General features: G+C 53.4%; 1 protein-coding gene across 2 annotated transcripts; it reads left to right on the top strand.

Moving 5' to 3' along the window:
* Positions 1-741: 741 nt before the first annotated feature.
* MGRN1 (mahogunin ring finger 1) lies at positions 742-18,060 on the top strand. Of its 2 annotated transcripts, XM_053365831.1 has the most exons (17): positions 742-971; positions 3,410-3,528; positions 4,006-4,094; positions 4,983-5,129; positions 6,215-6,332; positions 6,754-6,820; positions 8,506-8,558; positions 8,892-8,939; positions 9,974-10,042; positions 10,506-10,665; positions 11,579-11,688; positions 13,043-13,266; positions 13,495-13,612; positions 15,064-15,109; positions 15,817-15,933; positions 16,413-16,457; positions 16,781-16,884. In XM_053365831.1, the coding sequence occupies exons 1-16, from the start codon at positions 884-886 to the stop codon at positions 16,451-16,453; spliced, it is 1,614 nt and encodes a 537-aa protein (XP_053221806.1). In that variant the 5' UTR covers positions 742-883; the 3' UTR covers positions 16,454-16,457; positions 16,781-16,884. The 2 variants fall into 2 exon arrangements, with proteins under 2 accessions (XP_053221806.1, XP_053221805.1); XM_053365830.1 differs by lacking the exon at positions 16,413-16,457 and having other exon boundaries at positions 743-971; positions 16,781-18,060.
* Positions 18,061-18,472: the final 412 nt, after the last annotated feature.

The following is an 18,472-nucleotide window of genomic DNA, read 5'->3' as shown; positions in this document are numbered from 1 at the left end:
TTCCTCTGCCTCCCGCAGTTTAGTCAAACTCATGCTGGTAGCTTCGAGAACACTGTCCAACCATCTCGTCCTCTGTCGCCCCTTCTCCTTGTGCCCTCCATCTTTCCCAACATCAGGGTGATAGATAATTTATTGCGGTCAAAGACCAGCTCGCATAACACAATAAAAACAGTGTTCCTAAAGATAAAATATACAATCAGAGCAGATTGCATCAATAGCTCATGAGTTAAAATTGAGATATATACCTACACCCGTACAACTGCGATTTGGGCTACCATAAAAATTGACCCTGATTTCCTTCAGAATGGAGAGGTTTGATCTTTTTGCAGTCCGTGGGACTCTCAAGAGTAATTAATACCAAGCTGTCTCCCCCCTCAATTCAGGGTGGGAAACTCTACATTCCTCCATAAACAGCTGAATTGTCACTTTAAACTACATTTTAAAAAAGCAAATACATTCTTACTGAGTTTTCAGGTTGACCTAAAAACCAAGCGCGGGGAATCTGAGCTAAATAAACTTACTTCACTCCCCCCCCCCGCCACGTACAGAGTGGAAGCTCTACCTTTTCCTATCTCTACCGTCCCGCGCTTCCATTGGCTGAGGGACAGGCCCCGCCCCGCGCCTCCCACGCCCTCCCATTGTTGTGTTTTTCTCTTCTCCCCGCGCGGCGCGGCGCCTCCTGGGGGTTGTAGTCCGCGGGCGCGCTCCCTTTCCGCGGCGAACCACGCGAAGGGCCTGGGCGCGAGGACTCTCTTTCCCGTGGTGCCCCGCGCGGGAGCGGCCTGCAGGCCTCGCCGCCTTGACGGAGTGTCTGAGGGGGCTTCGCTGAGGGAGAAGAAGAGGCTTCGCCCGAGACGCCCGCCGACGAGACCCGCCGACCGCCATGGGCTCCCTGCTCAGCCGCCGCATCGCCGGCGTGGAGGACATCGACATCCAGGCCAACTCGGCCTACCGGTACCCGCCCAAGTCCGGTAAGGCCCGGGCCCGCCGCCCCCGCACCTGGTGGGGCCAGAGCCCCGGGAAAAGAATAATAATAATAATAATAATGATGATGATGATGATGATGATGATAATGATGATAATAATAATAATAATAATAATAATAATAATAATAATAATAATAATATTGGTAGCAGTGACCCCTCTTGCTCCTCAGCTTCCCCTCCCCAATTTTTGTGGGGGGTTCTCCCCCTCCCCCAACCCACAGGGGGGTCCCTGTTATTCCCAGCAGCCTGAGAGGAAAAGCGGCTTCGTTTTTCGGAGCGGCCGCCGGGGCTCTTCCTGGGTCGCGGGGGGTTGGGCTAGATGACCCCTGGGGGCTCCTCTGGCTGCCATTCCTGCATTGCAGGGGCTCGGGCTGCCTCCGCCGCTGTTCATCCCCCCTGAGGATCGCACGGGCGTTTGGCATCGCAAAGCAACAGCGCAGTTGAATTATTATTTTTTTGATATCAATTTATTGATTTATCAAAAATAACTGTAACAATACCAAAACAAAACAAATTGACTTCCATGGGTAGGCAAACTAAAGCCCAGGGGCCGGATCCGGCCCAACTGCCTTCTAAATCCGGCCCGCAGACAGTCCGGGAATCACAGTGTTTTTACATGGGTAGAATGTGTCCTTTTATTTAAAATGCATCTCTGGCTTATTTGTGGGGCATAGGAATTCGTTCATTCCCCCCCAAAAAATATAGTCCGGCCCCCCACAAGATCTGAGAGACAGTGGACCGGCCCCTGCTGACCCCTGCAGTCTAGTCCCTTCCTTGGTTCCGTTATTTTTCAATATACTGCATGTCCATTGTGCGATAGCGCAGTTTAAAAGGCCCACGATAAAAAGAGCCTTTTTGCCTGGCACCTGAAGATGCAGGTGAGGAAGGCGCCAGCTGAGCCTCCCTGGGGGAAGCACTTCAGGAAAGGGGAGCCACCACTGAAAAGCCCCCTCTTACTCCTGCTGCTGCTGCCTCCCTTTGGGCCAGTTTGCCTGGAGGGATTGGGGTCCTGGGCCCTTGAAAGGTCCACAGCAGCATGTTGAACGGGGCCTGGAAACAGATGGGCATCCAGGACGAGAGGACCCTTGGCTTTCCCTCCCAACTCTGCCATCCTGATCCCCCATTCCAAAACGTGACCAGAAGCCCCTCCCACAATCAGAAGAGCCTGGTGGCAGGTGCCTCTTCTGAGAAGCCAGGAGACCACCTGAGCATAGCCCCGCTCCCCCCCCCCCGGGGGGGGACCCAGCCGCTGAAAAGGGGCCAGTCAAACGGGCAGAGAGGAAAGAAAACACCTGTAAATGTCATTGCTGGTTTTTAATCGTTCGAACATTTCAGAGTGGCTTTTTCCGGATGATTTTCATGTATTATTATTTTCCCTGTGAGCCACGTCGAGTTCTTGGAATTCTTTTATAATCAAGCGGTGTATAAATTTTCTGAAATAAAATACATAAATAGCCACCGGTCCCAAGGGCTCCTCAGTGTCCCTTGGTCTTGGAGGCAAAAAGAGGGCTGTCGATTTCATGTCTCGCTTGTCTGCTTTCTGGCTGAACAGGGATGTTTGCAGAGTTTTGCTCCAGTGTGCTTGTGACACCCCCACCCCCCCTCCAGCTGCTATGAACCAGAACAGCTGAGAATGGAGCCTCTGTGCTCAGTGGCAGCCTACCTCTGAGTCTCTGGTCAGGGGGCCACCTTCTTGCCCAGCTTGTGAGCTTCTCAGAACTGCTCACTGATGGAAACCAGGTTACATGGGTGTCTCCGCCCCCACGTACAGCTGTAGTGGGCGCCCTGGGAGCTGTTGCCCTTGGATCCTGCTTGCAGGCTTCCCTTTGGTTGGCCACTCAGAGAGCAGGATTCCGGAACAGATCCAACTGCAGCCGGGCTCCTCTAATGTTTTTATCATGGCGTGCCCCTCCCTCCTCTGAGCCATTGCTAGGCAGCAGCAGTGGGCTGCCCCCTCCTTTTCTCTCCCTCCCCACATATCACCTGCCTGCCAGCTCTCTTCTTCCAGGTGCCTGCCAAACAGCATGGTGGGTGGTTGTAAGCCTGCATTGCACAGCCCCCGAAAGGGGCTCCTTCCACAAATCTTTGGGTGGGGGGCAAGTGAAGCTTTTGGCTGCCAGCTGGTGTGGATGTCTGCCCCCTCCCACTCTAGAAAGCGGTTGCTGAGCCCCGCCTTGGGCCAAAGTCCTGCCAGTGTCCTTTGCATCTGTGCCCGATCTGAGGTGCAGATCCTTTCTCGACTGAGGCTCACTGTGTGACTTTGGGCTGCCCTACCCTACAGGGTTGTTGTGAAGATAAAATGTGTGGGTGGGTGGGTGGGTGGAAAGAACTCTGTACGATGACCTTGAGATCCTTGTGGGGACAACGGTGGTTAAAAATGTAATAAATACACACATAAAACCAGGCCTTTGCCTTCTCTTCAGGGAACTACTTTGCCAGTCATTTTTTCATGGGAGGCGAAAAGTTTGACACGCCACACCCTGAGGGCTACCTTTTTGGGGAGAACATGGACTTGAACTTCCTTGGGAACAGGCCTGTCCAGGCAAGTACTCATGATTTTGGTGCACCGAAATGAACCGGGGGGAGAGGGAGCACCAGCCAGCCAGCTGTTTCAGAGCACAGCTCCCGTTACAGCCATTGGATGGGGGTTGCTGTTGTCCCAAACGGCTAGAGCCTGCCAGGTCAGAGCAGGCTGTCCTCACAGGATCTCACCTGAATTATGACCTCTCAATTCGAAGGGTTGCAGGCGTGTGTTCTTAAACAACTTTTCCCTGAGGTTGAATGGGGTTCAGAAAAACAAAGTGAGAAATACTGGTGGATTTCAATTCGGGGACAGACGCACCCCGATTGCTGGCAGACGACCCTAAGTGGAGGTTTCCTTCTGTGTGTGCATGTGGAGAGAGCCATCTTGTGCCAGTGGTGGGGGTGGAGAGCGGCCTGCCCCACTCACGTCCTCCTCTAGACCTTCCCCCTTGCTTTGTGTGTGCTTTCTCAAGAGGCTCCTGGTTTTTCATTCCAGTTTCCCTATGTAACCCCAGCACCTCATGAGCCAGTGAAGACTTTGCGCAGCTTGGTGAATATCCGCAAAGATTCCCTCCGCCTGGTCAGGTACTGCAGACCCAAACCCCTATGGGGTGAGACTTTCCAGGGGGGCAGGGTGGAATCACAGCTGCCTTAGCCTATGCTCTGCTGAGGCCAAGGAGCTTAAAATGCAGACTGTGATGAGTTGGCACAGCGGGGGGTGGGGGGAGAGGTTTGAAATTGTGTCTTTTTGCAAAGAAGGTGCTTAACTTGCCTTCTTTCCGTCTGAGCATGTTGCTTGATTTTCTGACATTCAGAGGCTTCCTTTTTAATTTTTTTATTGTGAGCTGAAGAGGGAGGCTTCCTTTGTCTGTCCCGGTCTTAGTGTGCTGCTGAACAGAGCATTTTAAGTGGGGGGTGTTTTGAGTTACAACAAAGGTTGCGCTTAGTATCACATTCCACACTTGCAGTGAATTGTGAAAATCTGGAGATACACACGATCTAGGAAGCAGGTGGTTTGAAACCTTGCTTTTGCTTGTTTCTAATTGGCCAAAATGGAGGGATTGAGAGGGATGGGTTGAGGGGCTTGAGGAATCTGGGCAGGGGAACATGAATAGAGGCAAGGAGGCAGAGGAGCCTGTCTCCTGAAGATCAGGGGTTTATATTATGTATAATCTTATTATGATAATAGTGTTTCATGGCATACATGGCTTCAGAGACCATCTAATAATGATAATGGTAACCATTAATATAATAAAACCATTAATGTAATAAATATTGTGCGTATCTTAGAAAGCATTTTAGACAGTCCCATCAGGAGAGCTGGAAATGTGATAGTTGTGAAGATAGTTCAAGTGGGTGGGTGGTAATAAAGAAACAGAGGCGGCTCAAGGATTGAGTGTCTGTGCCAGGTGAGAGTGCAGCAAGCTTAATATCTAAGCTCACCTGCCGTGACTCAGCCTCCCTTTACATCAGGTACAAAGAGGATGCTGACAGCCCCACTGAGGAGAACGGGAAGCAGAAGGCCTTGTACAGCCTGGAATTCACCTTTGATGCCGACGCACGCGTTGCAATAACCATCTACTGCCAAGCGACGGAGGAGTTCATTAGCGGCATGGCTGTGTGAGTGCTGGGACCCTGGCAGCGAGGGGCCTTGTGGGGAGCCCGTCAAAGGGATCATCTACCTTTTGGAGACATCGTCTTCACCCACCCATAGTTCTGTATTATTTTATTTATAGAAGTATTTACACACAGCTGTTTGATTTTTAAAGCAGTTTACAACAGTAGTACATAAATCCATACGATAAAAGCCATATAGAAAAGTTAAAATCAGACGTCAGGTAACTCTTGTGGAAAGATGTACTTTTAATTGCCCTCATCAGCCTGGCAGAACAGAAGAGTATTCAGCAGGCATTTAAAGGTTGAAACCGAAGGCGCCTGCTTGATCTCCAGTGGCAGAGAGTTTCACAGGACTGGGCTGATGACACTGAAGGCTCAGTTTCATGTTGTTGTCAAATGAGCCTTGCCAGCTTGGAGAATGACCAGTGACACTCCTGCACATAATCTCCACGATTGAGCTGGGCTATAAGGGATTAGGCAATCCCTGAGGTACCCTGGACCTAAGATGTTCAGGGCTTTGTAAGCGAATACAAGGACCTTGAACCTGGCACAGTAGTAGACGGGCTTTAGCAATGGAGCCCCATGTTAATGACTAGACATTCTGCACCAGCTGGAGCTTCTCAACCAGGTCCAAGGGCAGCCCCACAAAGAGCGCATTGCGGTAGTCCAACCTTGAGTTACCAGCGCATGGACTACAGTGGTCAGGCTATCCCTGTTCTGGAATGGTTGTAGCTGGTGAACCAGCTGAAGGGATGGGGACCTTAGCTCTTAAATTCACCAGCTTGGCTCAGCAGAAAAATATATTGCCATCGCCAAGGTCTGGCATCCCTGCCCCACTGAGAGCTGTATCCTGGGGTAGTTTGGAGACGCCCTTTTCTTTATGTCCAGAAATGTGCTAGCTTAGCTTGGGGTGCCAGCAGGTGGCTGCATGAGGCAGGTCCACATGCACATGACATGGTTTGCTGCGGCTTCTGTTGCTTTCGGCCGTGCTTTGCCATGACATGGAAGGGTGCTGGATGTGGCCTGTGAGAGCCCAGGAGCTGCCACTGGGTGTGATGCTGAGCCTCTCCTCTTCTCCCTGCCCGCAGCTACAGCACAAAGAACCCTTCTCTGCAGTCGGAAACGGTGCATTACAAGCGAGGAGTCAGCCAGCAGTTCTCGCTGCCGTCCTTCAAGATAGACTTTTCGGACTGGAAAGACGATGAGGTGACGTTCCTGGCCTCTTAGTGCCTCCCAGATTTGGGTCTTTTAGCTTAGCAGAGTCACATAGGCTTGTGTTTCTCCCTCCTGCCTCCCCCGTCTTAATGATTTTGCTCCTGGGGGTTTGAAAGCAAAGCAGTTGTGGTGTCATCAGAACAAGAACAAATTTATAAAGGTGCTGGGAAATGAACTAAAGATCTTCCAAGAGGAGGGGCTTGAAGGAGGGAAGGAAGCTGAGAGGCTGCTTGTCCTTCCTTCCCATCCTGTTCTGGCCATTGTGACAACCACAAACAAGTATCTCTCTCTCTCCCCCCCCCCCCCCACCAAAAGGAGGTTTTTGTGACACCTTTTTCTTGGAGTTCCATATGGAAAGCCACAGGACTCCCTACCAGCCAAACTAATCCCTCTGTTTGCTCCTTCCTTCCAGCTGAACTTTGATCTGGACCGCGGCATCTTTCCTGTCGTCATCCAGGCTGTGGTGGATGAAGGCGATGGTAAGACACCCACTTCCCCCCTTTGCCTTTGTGCTCCTGGGAAGCAGAAGCAATCAGACTGGCTCAGGGGCACCAGCAGGTTTGGCCCAGGGGCCAGGCTGCACTGGAATCAGACCGTCCTGGGAAAGGTCTCCACCATGCTAGGTTTTCTGTGTTGGGTCTGAGCAGGGAGCAGGAGGGGAACTGGTTTGCTGGCTCTTGGGCAGGATTTGGCTCATGCCACCTCCACCTTCTGTTCCCATCTGGGACGGTCTCCTTGTTCATATGCGTCTTCTGGGACACAGGAGAGGCTCTGTGCTAAAGAAGGCCTGTTCTTTAAGCCAAGCAAAAGACCCGTGTTGCTCAAGAGATTTGGATTGCCAGCAGTGTTAGCAGATTAACTTCAGTGTTTCCTATTCTTAGAATAATTGCGTATCCCTGTTTGAGAATTTAGTCTTACTGATGTACTGTTTCTCAGGAGAAGTATTTTTTACATTTTGCTGAAAGCCGCCCAGAGTGGCTGGGGCAACCCAGTCAGATGAACAGCATATAAATAATAAAATTAAAGTTTTTTTATATAAAAGAATTATAAAGCTATTTTTAAAAAAACAAACATATACTGTAAAGCTATTTATAAAGAATTATTAAAGCTACCCCCTTATTATTATCATTATTATTATTAATAAAAATTGGGTAGTTTTAATAATACAGTCAAACCTTGGTTTTCGAGCAGCTTAGTTCTCAAATGTTTTGGCTCCCGGACACTGCAAATCCAGAAGTGACTGTTCTGGTTTGTGAACTATTTTTGGAAGCCAAATATCTGACAGGGCTTCTGTGGTTTCTGATTGGCTGCAGGAGCTTCCTCAGCTGATTTATCTAGCTGAGAGCAAATTCTGCTGTGAATCCTTTGAAACCCTTTTGTGTGCCTCTGCGGATACACAGACCACACTTCGGGAAACACTGCTCTGGTTTCATCTGTGACACTTCAGAGAGATATCCCTGGGAGGGAAACAAGAACTGGAGCCTTCTCTCCTTTGCCTCCATAGTGGGATCTCTGTGCTGGAAGTCTTCAACCAAGGGCTGTGTGTCAATAAAACTGGAGACAATAGCAATGTTGTTTGAAGGAGCTATTGCCTCTCCCTCTTAGCTTTTCCCATCATGCCGTGGGAGAGAAAATGAAAATATTATCTTCTGTTTGTGTAACTGGTAGCCTAGGTCAAGAAAGCCCCCCCCCAGCCTGTGGTCACATGACAGTTTGATGAAGAGGTCAGCCCAGTGGGCAGCAGCTGTGAGAAAGGCGAATTCCATGCCAGGGAGCATTAGGAAAGGAGTCGGGACAAAAACGGTCTATAGCGCGATGCCATGCTTGGAATCCTGGGTACAGTTCTGGTTGCCTCGCCTCAAAAAGGAAATTACCAGGAGGGAAAAGAGTTCAGAAAAGGGCTTGGTTCAGAACCGCCTGCTGACCTCCATCGTATACATTTATTGTGCACAACTTCTTCCTCGGTCATCTTGAAAGCTCTGCTGCCCATGTGACCATTTGGGTCGCCTGTGCTGCTGGGCTGGTGGGAAAGCCTGACTCTTGAGAGTCCTACTGCTGGAGGACTCAGGCCCCGATCCTCATCCCTTGTAGCCTGGTCTGATGGGGTGTGTGGGCTGCCTGTCGCCTTGCCGCTGATCTCATGGGCCTTCCGCTTTCCCCGCAGTTGTCGTGGAAGTGACCGGCCATGCCCACATCCTCCTGGCTGCCTTTGAAAAGGTAAGAAGCCCCCCTTGGCCCCATCTGAGCAGGAGATGGCTTTGGGTGGTTGCTGGACTAACAGCGCTGGCAGAGGGGCAAGACATTGCCTTGCCTTCTCCGTGGCTCCAGCCTCTCTTGCAAGGCCCCTTTTCGCTCCTCTCTTGCCCTGTTCTGTTTGGTGCTTTGAATGGGAAAATCTGCAGAATCTGACAGCTTGGATTGTGTAATCAGAATAAATCCTGAAAATGCAAGTGGGTCTGTGCATGGAAGGAGGGTTTGCTTAGCAAGCAGCTGAAGACTTTCATATTAAATGTGCCAACCTATCTCTCCCGTGTCTTTTCCCCTCATCAGCATGTGGATGGCAGTTTCTCAGTGAAGCCTTTGAAGCAGAAGCAGATCGTAAGTCTTTGTCTGTCTGCAAGGATGTGGCTTAATCTTGTTTTTTAAGCTGTATTTCAATCAGTTGTTTTTATATTTGGTGTTAGCCGCCCTGAGCACGGTCTTGGCTGGGGAGGGCAGGGTATAAATAAAATTTATTTTTATTTATTTATTATTATTATTATTATTATTATTATTATTATTATTATTGGCAGAGGTGCTGGCTGACATCCCAGAGAGGCCTGACCCCTTTCCCACTACCCAACTTAGCAGGGCCCATTGGATTTACTTCACTGAGGAAGTGTAATACAAATATTTAAACAGATTTTTTAAAAAGGAGGTTTAGGCAGATTCACAGACGATAAAGTTCTCTGTGGGTACTGGGCATGATGTCCACAGGACTGAAGGCGATGTGCCTCTGAATCAACACCATTTGTTGCGAGTCCCAAAGAAGAACATCAGAAGAGCCAGTGGCCCATCTAGTCCAGCACCCTGTTCTCACAATGGCCGACCAGATGCCTGCTCTGGAAGCCCAAAGGCAGGACTTGAGCTCTCCCCCTCCCCTTTCAAGCAACCAATGTTCAGGTCCATGGTGCTTTTGACAGTGGGGGTGCAACATGGCCATTGTGGCAAGTAGCCATTGATGTGTTGTTCCTCCCCTGCACTGCCTATGGGGTTCCCAGAGTCGTCTGATTGGCCACTCCGAGGACAGAATGTGGGGCCACATGCGCTTCCTTTGGCTTAGCCAGCAACTGCCAGGTTCTTCTGACTTGTGCTTATGCTCAGTGAAGAGCTGCCCTTTTATTATTCTGGTTTTGGTTTCCAACCTGTGTTCATCCTTTTTTCTCATTTGCTTAGATGGTTGTTTCTTCGTGTTTAGTTTTCAGCTGTGTATTTGTATCGTGTTGTGTTTAACTTCCATTGCAAGCCGCCTAGAATATCCTAGTGGAAATAATAATAGTAGTAGTAGTAGTAGTAGTAGTAGTAGTAGTAGTAGTAGTAGTTAAGAGTAACAATTAAAAAAGAAGCAAGCAGCATTTCCTGCTTCCCCACAGGTGGACCGGGTCAGTTACCTGCTTCAGGAGATCTATGGCATTGAGAACAAGAACAACCAGGAGACTAAGGTGAGGAGGGAGCAAGGAAGGGGAGGCCATCAACTCTCCCAGGGCTGCAAGGCAGTCAAAGACCATGAGAGGAGCACATCCCTCTGTTTAAAAGGGGAGTAAGCAGAGGTTCTCCCTTGAACGTTCCCTTTTGAGGCTTTTGCTCTCCAGAGAGAAAGAAGTTGTCTATTGACCCACAGCAACAGCTCAGAGCTGTGGCTTTCTTCCGGCATCTGCTTAAGCCAAATCCTGCTAAGGCACCTTGTGGGTGTGTGCCTCCCAAGTCTGAAATTTGGGGGCTTTGCCTGTTCTGGGTGGGGTTGATCTTGCCACCTGCTGCCAGTAGTGCTGGGTTGGGTGGTTCTGTCTGTCAGAGTCTGGAAAGGGGCCCCTGGATTTCTGCGGTACAGCGAGGGTTCTGAACGCTGAACTGGGCCACAGGAGCATCCAGTGAGTTCTCTGTCTCCCTCTCCCCCCGCTGCAGCCCTGTGACGATGAGAACAGCGACAACAGCAACGAGTGCGTGGTGTGCCTCTCCGACCTGCGGGACACCCTCATCCTGCCCTGCAGGCACCTTTGCCTCTGCAACTCGTGTGCTGACACCCTGCGCTACCAGGCCAACAACTGCCCCATCTGCCGCTTGCGTGAGTAGCAGGGGGGCGGGGCGGGGCAGAGGCGAGGGAAGAAGCCCTTTGCAGGCCAGGAGGAGGCCAGCAAACCCGGGGCTTGAAGCACAGAGACCTTTCTCCACCTTTGATCACACTGGGCAGCTTTTCCTCTGGGGACTGCCATTCTCATTGCATGGAACAGGCTTGTTTTCTGCTGCCAGTGGATTCGGCAGCCAGCGGATTCAGGTCTCAAGAAAAGAGATTCCGACTAAGCATTAGGAATAATTTCTGGAGGGAAAAGGCGTTCAACAATGGGAAGGACTCACAGAACCCACAACTCCCCTGGAAGGTGGCAGTCTCCTCCATTGGAGGTTTCTAAGTGGAGGTCCGGTGGCCATTTGTCAGGGATTCTTCAACTGCGATTCCCGCATTGCAGGGGGTAGATGACCTCAGGGTCCCTTCCCACTCTACAGTCCTATGATGCCTGGGGGGCCACGTTTGTTCCCCCTGTTCAGTGAAATTCTCATGGGAAGTCCTTTGCTAATGGGCAGGGATGGAGCAGGGAAAAATGAGCTCTGTGGACTCCATTTCTGTGGTACAGCAAGGTGCACATGCCTTGCCACACGAGCGCAGGAGGAGCATTGCAGGATTCCAGGTTCGGTGCCCATGCCCGGTTCTGAGGCCCGTCCCTCTAAGGGGCTCTGCTGGGGCAGCAGCTGATCTGCCTTGGCACCTGGAAAGGTTGCTTAAGTCAGAGCCGCCTGCCTCCCTCTGCAAGAGCAGTTGCTGTGTTCCCCAGTCAACGTGGCTAGCAGGTGGCTTTGGGGTCCCAACTCCCAGAGGACTGCCCACAGCCCAGCCCGTAGGAGGCAAAGATGATGGGCCTTGCCCCCTGGGAGATTTCGGGCGCAAGAGATGAGACTGGGCACCTCTTGCCTTCCCCCCTCAGCCTTCCGAGCCCTGCTGCAGATCCGAGCCGTGAGGAAGAAGCCCGGGGCCCTGTCTCCGCTCTCCTTCAGCCCCGTCCTGGCACAGACCCTGGACCACGACGAGCATTCGGTGAGAAGCCTCAGGCGTCCGGGAGGGGTCAGCAGAAGGGGTGGTTTCACTCCCAAAGCACACTTGAAGCACTGGGGGTGGGAAGGATGCATCTCTGTGTGTGGGGTGGAGGGGAGTTGGTTTGGGTTCTGGGCAGACATGGGCTCATCCCCACCTTTTCTGGGGGCTCCAGGTGCCTTTTCTGCTGAGCCTTGGCTGTCCCCCTCAGGTAATGGGGGGATGGGGTCAGCCTACCTTGTAGAAGGACAGGAGGCCATAAAAATAGCAAAGGAGAGACAGGGAAGGAGGAAGAGAAGGTGTGTTGCTATCCCGGTTGATGGGAATAGCTGTTTTCTTTTGTTTTCCTACTACTACTACTACTAATTTATATGCTGCCCATCCAACTGAGTTGCCCCAGCCACTCTGGGCAGCTTCCAAACATTTAAAACACAGTATCGCCCCTTCCCTCCATCCGGGTGCCCGTGGCATTGGCTTAGAGGCAGCCTCCCACCTGGGCTCCAATCAGCCCCAGGCCTGCTGAGCTTTAGCCTGGGGTGGTGGAGCTTTAGCCTGTGCCTCCAGACTCTCCTCTGGGACCGTTGCACAACCCTGAGAGCCCCCAGCTCAATTGGCCAGAGAAACAGAACCTGAGATGCCCTTCTGAAGACAAAGAACAGCAACAAGAACGGTCATTCCTCACAAAAGTGACTTGAAGCAACTTATGGAGATCAACTCATTGCTAAACATAAGACCATAACAAGGGGGCCCATCCAGTCCCGCCTCCTGTTCTCACAGTGGCCAACCAGCTGCCCCTTGTGGGAAACCTGCAAGCAGATCATCGGCTCCAGAGCCCTCGGCCTCCTGTGGTTTCCGGCAACGGGTTCAGAAGTCTTGCTGCCTCCGACTTTTGAGGAATTGCCCAGCCATGCTAGCTAGCAGCCACTGAGAGCCCTCTCTTCCTCCATGAATTTGTCCAGCCCTCTTTTAAAGCCATCCAAGTTGGTGGCCATAAGATGTTTCTCTCCTATCCCGATAAGGAGTGTGAGATTTTGGGAAGATTTCAAACTACTTATTGAGGTTCTTGTTATTTTTCTCTCTGGTGTTTTTGTCGTCCTTAAATGTTGTAAGCTGCCTTGTAAAGCGTTACTCTTAAAAGGTGGCCTATAAATGTCTCCATGGGTGTCTTCTAATGCCAGGTAGTGTGTTTAGCTGCAATTCCTGCAGTGAGGGTTGGACAGGGTGATCCTGTGACTCCCTTCCAGTCCTGCAGTTCTGTGAGGGCAGAGCTAAAGAGGCTTCAATGCTGTAGGGACCAAACTGCAACGACGGATGGCAGTGGCTGAGCTTCTGTCTTCCTCTGCTCCTCCCTCCGCAGTGTTCGGACAACATCCCTCCAGGCTATGAGCCCATTTCTTTGCTGGAAGCCCTGAACGGCCTGCGCTCCATCTCCCCCTCCATCCCCTCGGCTCCCCTCTACGACGAGATCACCTACACGGGGGTCCTGGACGGGCTTCCCCTCTCTGGAAGACCCCTGGTGGGGCTGGACCGAGCTGTGGAGAGCAGCCATCAGAAGAGCAAGCGCAGCAAGTCTCCAGACAGGTGAAATCTTGTGGAGAAGCCTCTTTGGATTGCTCCCTCTCGCCTTCCCCTACGCCAAGTCCATCCTCGCTCCGTTTCCCAGTCCAAACCTTCCTCTGCTTCTCCTCTGCCCAATGCCTGACGCTCAGGGCTCCTAGTGCCTTTGCCTCTTGCCCCAGAGTCAATCCCCCTGCCACGCGAGCCGTTGCCAATCCTCTGAGTCACAGCTGTGTCTCTTGTTCTCTGCAGCACCCTCCGGTCTCCCTCGTCACCCATCCACGAAGAGGATGAGGAGAAGCTTTCGGAGGACTCAGACTTGCCACTCAGCGGGACGGAGCTCGTGCTGCAGGAGGGCAGCTCCCCAGAGGTGAATCTCTCTCTCTCTCTCACTCTCTGTCTGTCTGTCTGTCTGTCTGTCTGTCTGTCTCCTGCCTCTTTGCTAAGCCTGGAGTGGCCTGCTGATGGGGTCAGGCTTGGGACTGCCGTGAGCCTTGCTGAGTTGTCAGCCTCAGAAGGGTGCCTGCCTGCTGCCTGTTCCTGCCTGACAGCTGAGCAACCACAAGAGCTCCTTGGCCAAGTTGGACTGCGTGTGTGTGTGTGTGTGTGTGTGTGTGTGTGTGTGTGCAAACTGACAAGTGGAGGTGTCTGGTTCTGTGTCGTCTTGCAGAAAGTTGTAGTTTTTACTGGCACCGGGAGGTGGCCAGTAAACAGCAGGTGGGCTGTTTTGGCTGCCCACCATGAACTCCTAGAGCCGGATGCTCCCATGGGTGGTCCTGATCACCCGTCTCCTTCCCCTCCCATAGCCCACCCTCATGGGCTCCTGGGGTCCCATCCGCACACCAGGGGAGAGATGAGCTGCTCTTGCCCTTTGCTTGCAGCAGTGCTGATGGCTAGGGAAGGGGGCAAGCCCTCTTGGTGTTGGGCAGCGGACCACTCTCCCCAAGGGCTCTGGCAGGGGCCTCCCTCCCCACCAAATGCGATGATTGAGGAGGAGGGACCCCCTTCGGACTTCCTCGCCGTCACGCTGGGAAGAAGCATCCCCTCCATTGCTGCCTTCTGCTCTGTTCCTCCCCATAACAGCCTTGCTTAACACACCAGTCCCTTCCCACGGACTTCCAGAGCCTCTCCCCGGACTGAGAGAAACGGTAGCTCTTTTTCCGACTCCATTGACTTGTCTGCCTAGGAAGCTGAGCGCAGCCAGGCTACCAGATCAGGGGATTTGCCACCAGGTGTGGAGGGGCAGTATCGCCTCTCTATCTCCCCGCTGGCCTTTGGTGCCCGGGCTCCCACTTCCACACAGCTGCCGCTTGGACGTAGCTGGAAACTGCCGGGCTCAGAATGTTTTCTCTTGACTTTCCCGATGTGGGGGGTGGGTGGGGCAACAGTCATCCAGAGAGGCGTTAGCAGTAATCTTCCCATATTTAGGCCGGTGCTTGAACCCTTGTGATTTTTATTCTCAATTTTTATTCCTGCTTACATGTCATCTTACTGTGTTTTGTGTCATATTTTTATTTCATTTCTATCCTAAGCCTTTTTTGTCATTGTGGTCACCTGCTTTGAATATACTTTTCTATAGGAAATCTAGGCATACATTTTACTAAACCAAAAAATGGCCCTTTTCCCCCTTGAGAGCCCCAAGTGTCTCTTTCAACGGGATCCGGAGCAAACCTATTTCCTGCACGAAAACAAAACTCCCCGCTCTGGAATGGGGCTGGTTTCTGCCCATTTGGAAAGCAAAGCAGGGGGCTGGATAGCGACCCTCCTCCTTTGCAGAAATGAGAGCATTTTCTTTTTCTCCTCCTCCTCCCGTCTTTCAAGAGCCTGACAGCGGAAGAAGCAGAGGCAGCCAGCCCCCCGCAGCAAGGTGAGCTCTGGCTGGGCCTGTGATGGGGGGGAGTATCCTTACCCTCTGGCCTGATCCCCTCCTGGGTATATGTCGTGTCCGTGCTCTTGAACATGGGCCTGGAAAGAACCCCACTGCTAGGACTGGCCCCCTGGAGGGACGGCTTGGACAAAGTGGAGCAGGGACAAGAGCAACGTGTGGTGGTTGGAGTGCTGTACTAGGACCTGGGAGAGACCACGCTCCACAAAGCTCACTGGCTGTGACCTTGGGATGGTCGCCGTCTGCCCAGTATGCCGTTAGTTGGGCTGCAGAAGGCGTACTGGGGAGACCACACATTCAAGAAACGCAAAAGTAACTTTTGCTAAGTTTTAATAACAAAAACAAAAACTCTTTTTACACTAAATTGCATGACCCATCCACCAGAGTACTGAGAGAGCTACATACTGCTCTTTATATACCATACCCAACAGCTTAATTACCACAACTTAACAGCACCTGCTATACTGCTTCACAGCTGTAAAACCAGGTCACATTATTTGGTCTTGCCTTTAAAGAAATACACATCTTGTGGAATAATAATGAACCTTCAAATTTAAAGAGACCATTCAACAAAGAAATGCAGAAATGCCTTTGGTAAACCCTTGATCTGGGCCCCCCCCCCCAGCCAAGGCGAGGGAGTGGCAGCATGCCAAGGCGCTGAGGCTTCCCCTCCTTTCTCCCTCTTGCAGGTGCCCAGCCTCCCTCTGTGGAGGCCCTTGTCCAGGAGAGCAGCAGCAGCAGCACCTGTGACCCCAGCAGCCTCCCCATCCTGGAGAGCGACCTGCCAGCGGACGTCTACCTGCCAGGTAACGTCGAAAGGAGCCCTCGGTGGTGACTGGCGCTTCCTTTCCCTCCGCTGAGAGAGGGATGATGCCCTCGCTCGGCCAAGAAGGAAGGGCCCTGACCCACCTGTCCCCCGTCCCCCCAGCTTCACGCACCGTCCTGGCTTTTCCTGCTCCTGCACCCATGGCCCGGCTGCCTTTGCATCGCTGCTGCTCTCTGTGTGGCAGCCATGGCCCTGTTCTGTACATCCATGCCACGCAGGCCCCGTCCATGTGGCACAAGGAGGAGGGCAATTGGGAACAGGGGGGCGGGAAGCACATGCAGAGGGGGCCAGAAGAGGCTCAGAGGCAGAGGGTGAGGCTCGTGGTGGGTTGCAGAAGAGGCCTCCGCCCCGCTCTCGGGCACCACCCGATGCCCACAGCAAGGGGGGCGTCTGTCCGTCCATCTTTTCTGACCGCTTTTTCTAACGTCTCCCCCCTTTCTGTCTGCCCCGCCTGGGCAGCCCTCGGCCTGGACTCCTGCTCTGTTGGGATAGAGGAGTAAGCTGGTACGTCTCGTCTTTCCTCCCTATACGCTGGCGGGGGCCTCTTGGGAGGGCGGGTGGGGAAGGGCAGCCAGAAGTGGGGCAAGGGGGCGGAGGAGAGTGGGGGGCTGCAGTGGGGGGGGGGGCTGAGATGCGCAGGGCAGCTTCCGCCCTGCTGTTGGCGGTCTCTTTCAGCGGCCAGGCACCCACCTCGGGGTGCCGGAGTCGGGCGCCCTGCCTTGCTTCTTGCTCCCACCGTATGCCTGGGGGGCAGGAGGGCTGAGAGGGTCAGCACCACCAGGGTTCCTGAGCCGGCCTCTTTCTCTCTCCCCCCCCCCAAACCGCAGGATCTTCTGACTTCGCTGGCACCCTCCCTGGCCATGGGACCAGCCAATCCGGGCAGCCCTTCCTGTTCAACAATCCCCGCCTCTGCGTGGAAAGCGGGCAGAGCCCGTCCTGAGCGCCTGGCTCGGGGTTTGAAAGCCGCCGCCGCCGAGGTGCTCACAATGCCAAACGCCCGGGCGCATCCTCTGGGGCGGCTCCTCTTCCTGCCTGCCTGTGGGGAAGCAGCCCCCTCTGCCTCCCTTCCTTTTCCACCAGCGAAGGATCCTTTACGGCACACGGGTTCCGATGCTGTGGCACGAGACAGACATTCCCCCTCTGCGGGGCTCAGCCTCGGACCAGGACTCTCTCCCCCTCCTCCAAGGGACTCTTCTGTGTCTTTGTACAGAAATGCATGATATTCGGTACCCCGCCCCCCTGCATTGGCCGTGAGGCTGGTGTGATGGAAAAGATTTCCTCCTGCCTTGCTGTGCTCTCTTCCTGCCCCCCCACCCTCTTTGGACATATCTCTTGGCGCCTTGGCCTTTTTAACCCCCGCCTCTGATTTTCCCCCTCCTGCTTCCCAGCCTGCCTGCTCTGCTCCTGGCCGGCACTTGGGGCTCCTGGCAGAACCCCCCATCTAGGCACATGGAGCGGGGGGGCTTCTTCCTGCTCCTGCAGAAAGGGAAAGTGGGTCAGGCACAAGGCCCTTTCTGCCCTCCTCCTCCTCCATGGACTTCCTGCCAGGGGGGTGGCTGGACTCCAGAGAGGAAGCCAGCGAGGGGCGGGAGGGACTCAGATGGAAGTGGCCTGAGGCTCCCCACTGGGACCTGCGTCTTCTGCCCCACAGCTACCCCTCCTCCACCACCACGACCTGCTGCTTTGCTACAGGATTTGCAGGCAGAGCGGCAGAGCCAACCTGGGGGGGGGGGCACTTTTGCTGGAGGGTGACGCAGAACCTGCAGCTTCCTCTCTTGCCCTGAGGCCGGGGCATCTGGTTGGTGCCCCCTTGTGCTGCCTGTGCCACCGAGCAGGAGCCTGTTCACCCCCACCTTGAGCTCCACGGTTTGGGGCTGTGCCCAGGTGTGCCTTCTCCTCCTCCTCTTCCTCCCAACTGCTTCACCCAGAAGGCGGGGGGGTGAGGGGTGTCCTTGTGGACTAGCTGCCTGAGGGGCTGCCAGTTGCTTCCTTGCCCCCCCAACTGCCGCCTTTGAGGGGGCCACTCTCTTTCCAGGCCCAGAGGGCAGAGCTGGGCCAATGTGTTTCTATATTTATAGTAATAAACCTCTCCTGTGTCAGTCTGGTTGATGCTGGTGACTGGCTTTTTCTTGTTGGTTTCTTCCTTCCCGGTGTCCGGTGGGGCACATTGACCATGTGGACGGGGCCACACGCAGTTCCAGTCTTGTCACTGACCTGAGGAAGCCTCCCGCCTTTATGGGCCTTATGCCAAGTCAGGCTGCTGGTACCTTGAGAGGAGTGACATAAATGTTGGGAGTGGCAGTGCTCTGGGTTTGCCTTCTGCCCCTTCCTTGCCTGCCCAACAAGTCACCGCCCCCCTGGCCCTTCTTTCCCCCCAGTCAGGAGTGGGTCTGCAGCAGCCTTGGCACGTGGCCCACGTCTGCCACTCACCCTTGGGCACTGCAGCCAAAGCCACTGGCAAAACACTTTTGACCCAGACGTCCATGCCTTCTCAAGCCAGGCCAGTGGTCCATTCAGTG

This window comes from Podarcis raffonei, chromosome 14 (genome assembly GCF_027172205.1).
Source record: "Podarcis raffonei isolate rPodRaf1 chromosome 14, rPodRaf1.pri, whole genome shotgun sequence".
NCBI classification, from domain to species: domain Eukaryota; kingdom Metazoa; phylum Chordata; class Lepidosauria; order Squamata; family Lacertidae; genus Podarcis; species Podarcis raffonei.
Note: the sequence above shows the minus strand (reverse complement) of the source record. Positions and strands in the feature narration are given on the sequence as shown.